Genomic DNA, 7,500 nt, shown 5'->3' on the forward strand with positions numbered 1-7,500 from the left:
CGCTATTAATGACCAGGTACTCATTTTACACCTGAGTGTGGTGAGAGAATGTGCGTAAAGAAGCTTTCCAAGGATTCAATTATGCGCCGAGCGAGGCTCGAACCCAGGACCTTCCGATCCGAAAGCCAGTGTCATACCACACGACCACATAGCCGCACAATTGTTATTGGTATTGTCGTCGTCGGTGTTGCTGTTGTTGTTGGTGGTGGTGGTGGTGGTGGTGGTGGTGTTGTTGTTGTTGTTGTTGTTGTTGTCTATAGTGTTGTATTTGTGTAAGAGAGTAAGCTTATGCAAGAAGTTTATTTCGCAAGAATTTGTAGAAAAAACGTGACAATAAAACTTGACCAATATTGGAAAGAACAATGGGGATAACTGTAGCAGATTGCATTCATTTTCAGTTGTTGTCCATTCATTAAACACTGTCGTTACAATTCGGGTGATAAGTATAAAACTCAGGGGATATCAGCAACAGATTGATGCTCTCTCGTTTTTGATCAATATTTAATGGGTGTAGGACGGTTTTACGTCCCAAGTTAATGAACTGGACATTGTGCTGAGTTCTAGAAAAGTACTTTCTTTTATTGGTGTTGATTGGTATTTGGGAATAAAAGCAACAGATTGTAGTTGCTTTTTGTTATTTGGTCGTAAAAATTGAACTTTGGTTATTTGGGTGTTTATTGTTATAGGCTATAAAACAGAGTGTTTCTGATCAAACCGGGGTTCTAAAATCTACTTTACTTTGAGCTTCACATAATTATTACTCTAAACCTTTTGTGCTCACCATCATTGATTGCTTTATACGGACTTAGAAATATTCCACGAATATAGAAAATGGTTACATAGTCAAAATAACTAAACATTTGGATTATTTTTACGGATTTGGAATTTATGAAACTGAATGAATTATGACCATGCTATTTGATTTGGATTTCGGATTTATCACAACAAATAAAACAGTAAGAAATGAAACTTGGAATCTGGACTTTGAATTGAATGTCTTGATGTTGTACATTCATTTATCATCATTGGCCCTTGAACTCTTTAGTCATTGTTAACTTCAACAACACAATGCAAAGGAATATCATTACCATCTATCAAAACGCCACTATACAATCATAAGGTATTACATATGTGTGCAACTATGCCACATTTGTTTGATGAGTAGATTTTGGATCCAACATTTTTTTAAAGGATTCGGAAAATGTTAATTTTTCTATTATTGACCGTCTATTTGACTCAACTATCAAATCTTCTACATTTAGTTCATCTGCCATAACACCAGATTAACTCCGTGGGTCACATATCCTGTAGGTGTTGGTTCATATTTGCCAGATCTCCAGCGAGACAAGAATTTAATTAGTTCCTTATGCAATCAGCAGATATTAATTAATGAGCCGAGAAGTGATACATAATACATATTCTCCTTGCGGATGTGGATGGAATAATAGCAATCACCGGCGGGTTTATTAATTAATTAATTAATTATGAAGATAGAAATGTGCATGGCGGAAAAGTCGGTTAATAACAACAATAATAGCCTTGGTGTAATGTATAATGCAGATGCAATTTAACCCTCTCCTTACCAGCCATTTTCAGAATGTTCCCCAAAACTTCGTACCTACCCAATACAAAAACAGACAAGACTCAAACAGAAAAGCAACAAGCACATTCTAGACATAATATTGTTCGACAATATGGACTCTATTACAGAATGTCAAGTTTTTATAGCTGTAGCAAAAGGAAGTGAAATCTGGATGAGAAGAGTGACGGATGCTTCGTAACAAATGTGACGATTTTCCAATAGGTGTTGAGGAGAAGGTTAAACGGCAATTCTCAAGCAAATGGAGTAAGATCTCGCTCGAAGGCCGAACTGTTCTTTCTTTCGACGTCTTTCACTTGAGATCTTAAATAGCGCAATATCCACTAAACGTGGTCAAAGCGTTTAACAAGGGTTCCCTGACCAACAACATAAGATGTGCTAAATGTTCTATTCTCTCAGAGGAGAGATTGGGGGTGGGGGGGGGGGGGGAGACTCATCGCAGGAGGGTCTGGATAAGATGTGTTCAATGCCCTATCTCTTAGAGGAGAGATGCGGGGAAGGGTAGGGGGAGAGGGTCATGGACAGGAGGGTTTGGATAAGATGTGTTCAATGTCCTATTCTCCTAGAGGAGTGATGGTAAAAAGTCATAGACAGAAGGGTCTGGGTAAGATGTTTTACTTCCTTTAGGAGAGATAGGGGAAAAGTCATAGCGAACTAGACTAAAACTTGAGCATTTTGAGCATTTATATAGAGCAATATTCACCAAATTTGCTCAAAGCGCTTTACAAGAGATGTCTGGCTAACAGCAACTCTTATCATCTAGGACGAGACATGACGCCTGTAAGATGATAGTAGATTGTCGGAGATAATGCTGTGAACGACCAGGTATTCATTTCACACACGAGAACGGTAAGAGAATGTGAGTAATGGGCCTTTTCTAGTGACTCAGTTTTGCGTCTTTTAGAGTGGGACTCGAACCCTGTACCTCCTGGTCTGAAAGCGAGTGTCATACCATTAGACTGCATAACAGTACTAGTATAGATAGTATGCGCTTGGCTAAGAAGCTCATAACATTGCCATTCGGAAGTATAACGGTCCAACACACAAAACTATGTGTAACCATGAACGTTTATAATAGTCTGATTAATACAGTTTAGTGAGAAAAAGCAAAAACGAAGGCCTGAGTGACATCAACTTCATTCCATCTATATAGAGGATTATGGAATAAGTCAAGGCGCCAGTCTGTTGTTTGTCATTGTGTTTCTAATTCAACTACGAGCCTCTTCATGATCAAATATCGATAAGGTACGGGCTCATAAATTGTAGTAGTGCTAGTATGGGCGGTCTTGTGATATGACAATCGCCTTCGAACCAGCGTTGAGATGGTAGATGTAAAGCTTAGCAAGCCCATGCATGCAACAACACCTAGGGAATGGGGCCCGATAATGGAAGTAAGCCACCACCCCCCCCCCCCCCCCCTCCCCCTCCCGATGTCCGGCGGGAGACGATTACAAACAACTGGCTTAAAAACGAGAGCGAATGGGTATACCCCTTCTCAAGCGCATAATGGACGGTGCCCCTGTTTCCAGCGGAAATAAGTCCCGGCAACTCTTGTACTTAGCTTCCCTGATTTCGGACAAAGCTGCATAATATGATATGAGATGGAAGTCGGTTTGGAAGAATTCAATCCCTCGAGGGGGCGGGGGACATCGACTCCTCGAAACTGGGGAAGAGGTTGCCAGGCTTTTCCACCAGCAAGAGGAGACACTGGGTGGCAGCGAACCGACTTCGGTCGAGGACCTGCCTCAAGGCACTGCTCCCTTCATCAGTGGGGACTTGCCACCTGTCCACTTGCATGTATCTGGTCAAGAGCCAGAAACCGCCGAACATCTAATTGAACGTTGCGTCGTGGCGAAGCTTCCGGGAAGGTTCACGACCGTACACGATTTCGGCGCTGAGTTTGCGTCCTGGATAGATCATCAAACATAGTAGTATCCATTAGAAGTTGCCGCCTTTGATCCGGAAAGTCCAAGGTTCGAGTAATGAGCTAAGCGGCGCATGCTTAAGTCCTTGGAATAAGGCACTTTACTCACATTCTCTGAAGGAGAGAAGATGATGAAAATGGAGGGGAGGGGGGAGGTGGGAGGCGGTATTTTGAAGGAAATAGACGAAGGAAGAAAACGATAATAGAATTAAAGAGATAAGGCAATCGAGAAAGGAAATGATCATAGCTGAAAATATAGACATCATGAAACGAAGTACAAAAAATATCTTATTTTTCAATCAGGTCTTTCTGGGAAAAAAAAGACCTAGACGATGATGGTGATTATGACGATGATGAGGATGATGATGATGATGATGAGGAGGAGGAGGAGGAGAAGGAGGAGGAGGAGGAGGAGGAGGAGTAGTATGATGAAGACGTCGACGACGACGACGATGATGATGATGATGATGATGATGATGATGAGGAGGAGGAGGAGGAGGAGGAGGAGGAGGAGGAAGATGACGATGACGACGATGACGACACCGACGACGACGATTATGCAATACAAAAGTTCCACAAACCTGTGAGGTGACAAAATCCGTGGGTTTCTCGTGTTCCAGCCCCACCGATTCGCTCTGGAACTCTGTGAGGCACCAAGTGGCACACGGGCCCTCTTCCGCCGATAGAGGCCCCACCTCGTCGATGGGCTCCATTGCCGTCACAAGCCCTTATTTAACTTTCTGGTGAAGACAACAACAAAATTGTTTATAAAATTATATGAATTTGAATGAAACAAAACGTGAAGCGGAAGTCACGACATCCCACCTTCCTTGTTCCGGTTCAAGACTCATTGGAAGTGTGTAACCACTCCTCTGGAGGACTTGTAAAATGAATAGGTTACATATTGAATCCTACGCTGGCATATATATTTTAGTATCTTATGATAAAGGGGCGTAAATAAATTAGCGAGAATCTTTGTTGATGGCCAGTATTTATATAGGGCAGAAAATAAGATGTTATCACTCTGAAAATAGAAGATCGGTTGCACAAGGCAATTATCCAGTCCTCCGGAAGACTGGTTTCACACTTCCTATGAGATTGGAACAAGTATTTTGACATCACACTATTTATTGTTCCCAATTGTACACTGATTTTAACTCCTTATTTTTTATCTGTTCAAAGTTGACATGACAATAAGCTTCAACAGTCGTAACGTCACTTTCCTCATAATGACGCATGGTAACTTAGTAACTGACTCTAAACTATCGGAACAATGGCGGACGCCCTTATGAAATATTTCTCCGACGAGCATAAAAGCGTATCCAGAGGAGAAAAAAAAATCATTATAAATCTGATCATGTTTTGACCTTTACACATTCTGATTACAGGACATATGAAAAGTTCTAGCCAGCATGAAGAATAAAAAGTACCGATTTTCTTTGTTTAGAACCACGATGGCCGCGGTTGCTGGGCGACGTGACATCAGACTATTGAATCCAATTATGCATACTGCTTTCTCCAAATTAAAAAACAAAACAAAACAAAACAAAAAACAACAAAAAAAAAAAAAAAAACAAATGAAAAAAAATTGAATATAACGGCTTCAAATATCTAGCACATTATCTAGTGTTTTGTCTCAAACTCCTTGTTACGCAGGGAACAAGCCTGGCTCAATTTTATTTGTTTATTGGGGTTGTTTAGGGTTTGTCATCCTGTATATCAATAAATGTGCGGGAGGTGCACATAATTTTAGCCCATGTATACGTCTACACATACTCGTACACAAACAGGCATCCAGACCACTCCTTTACTACAGTTCGTTTTGCAATTAGTATCCAAGCTTAATTGCAATAGAAGAATTGCAATAGCCTATGTATGGTCAGTATTATTATATATGGCTGGGAAAGCTGGACAATTACAGAAGACATTAGAAAGAAACTGGAGGCAGCAGAAATGTGGTTTCTTAGAAGGATGTTAAGAATTTCATGGACAGAGAAGAAAACTAATGAAGAAGTATTTGAGCAAGCTGAAACTAAAAGGTTATTAATTAGTACAATAAGAAAAAGAACAATGCAATTTTTAGGGCACCTAAATGGACATAAATGTATTGAACATCTTGCTCTCACAGGAAAGATAGAAGGTAAAAAACAGTAAAGATAGACCATGAAAAACGTATTTGAATAGTTTGAACAGCTGGGTGACAAAGAAAGAGAAGAGTAATATTAGTTTTCTGAGGTTATCTGATCAGAGAGATGAATGGCGTACCATGATCACCGATGTCTGGCACAGGCTTTCAGAGAGATGAATGGCGTACCATGATCACCGATGTCTGGTACAGACTTGGTTCTTGAAGAAAAAGAAGAAGAAGAAGAATCCAAGGTTAATCCGAACGATCGGCTATCTATGTGGTCTTGTGGTATAACACTCGCTTTCGGATGGATTGGAAGTTCCTGGGTTCATAAAAGGTTCTTTACTCACATTCTCTCACCGTACCTGACCGTTAACAGCGTTGTATCTGTCGGAAACAAATGGTAATATCTCCTAAATGGGGCCATGCCTCGTTCTACGTGTTACGTGTTTCTGTTGATCAGGGGGCCTACATAAAGCGCTTTGAGCACGTTTAGTCGATATTGCTCTATATAAAAGCTTTTTTTTTTCTATTCGTACGACTTGTTTTTTCCCCTTAATCGTCCGTCGGTGGGGGGGGGGGTAATTTTGTTACCCCCGCGACAATATATTATAGTAAAACAAAAAACAATGTTTACCACTAAAACGGTTCGTTGTTCTGCAACGACATTTTGTAAGGCTATCACTAAATAAATTTGTCAGTGCATAACATAATCAGTCGGAAGGTGAAAATTTTGGATTTGCGTTTTGTTTTTTTTTTTCATTTTCTAAAAGAGAATGCTCCCCAGAGCATTTTAATCTTTGTTTGACGTAAGTCGGGTGATTTTTCATGTTATGGTCAGATGTATGGGAAATGTTTCCAGCACCTTTTCTCAAATTTCATACTTTTTCAACTTGACTAGCTGTAAAAAATATTTAGAAGTGAAATTAAGCTTTGATATTTCCCGAAGATGTACTAAAAGGGTTGATTTAATCATTTATGACAGAAACTCATTTTGGATCAAAATTGACCTTTTAACTAAACTTGACAATATCTCAGTTCAAAACGTTTCACTATAGGACTGATTATGTCATTCACTATAACAAATGGCCACGACTGAAATAAAAATTAATAGACATGCAAAATATCAGTGTCATACCAGGAATGTTTTAGAGAGAAAAAAATCTCAAAGATTGGATGTAAAATATTATAAGACTAAGACACACAAAAAACTATTATTATAATACAAGCACACACACACACAAAATTGTTTTTACAACAAATTTACAAATATGATCTGAAAAACAAAACGGATATAAATATTCATACGCACATACTCAAACACACACACAAACTCTCTCTCTCTCTCTCTCTCTCTCTCTCTCTCTCTCTCTCTCTCTCTCTTTAGTCTCCTCTCTCTACCCTCTGTATCACTCCCTCTCTCCTCTCTCTCTCTCTCTCTCTCTCTCTTCTCATCTCTCTCCTTTTCTCTCTCTCTCTTCTATCTCATCTATCTATCTATCTTCATCTCACTCTCTTCTCTCTCTCTCTCTCTCTCTCTCTCTCTCTCTCTCTTCTCTCTATCACTCACGAACGTGCGCACACAAACACACACAACCACACACACACACTAACACACACCACACCACACACACACTGCCACACATACAACCATACAACCACACACACTCACCCCCCCACACACACACACACATCCACACACATATTACATACACAAGAGATATCAAGACAAACTGGAACCCCATTGACGCCTGCCTGCCAGCCTGCCAGCCTATCCACGGTGTACATATATATACATGGACGCTACAAAAGCTGTCCCAGGGGAAGTCACCTCATTGTCCACCAATG

General features: G+C 40.2%; 1 protein-coding gene across 4 annotated transcripts in view; it reads right to left on the reverse strand.

Annotated features, from left to right (window-relative positions):
• The window catches only part of LOC144975159 (protein rolling stone-like), a 167,251-nt gene that overhangs the window by 125,239 nt on the left and 34,512 nt on the right, over positions 1 to 7,500 (reverse strand). For all 4 annotated transcript variants that reach the window (XM_078918948.1, XM_078918947.1, XM_078918950.1 and 1 more), the window contains one exon: positions 4,106 to 4,264. In XM_078918948.1, coding sequence (XP_078775074.1) covers positions 4,106 to 4,237 — 132 coding nt within the window. In that variant the 5' untranslated portion in view covers positions 4,238 to 4,264. The remainder of the gene's footprint in view (positions 1 to 4,105; positions 4,265 to 7,500) is intronic.

Source organism: Berghia stephanieae, chromosome 6, assembly GCF_034508935.2.
Source record: "Berghia stephanieae isolate SIO BIC M18660-M18661 chromosome 6, UCSD_Bste_1.3, whole genome shotgun sequence".
In the NCBI taxonomy this organism is placed as follows: Eukaryota; Metazoa; Mollusca; class Gastropoda; order Nudibranchia; family Aeolidiidae; genus Berghia; species Berghia stephanieae.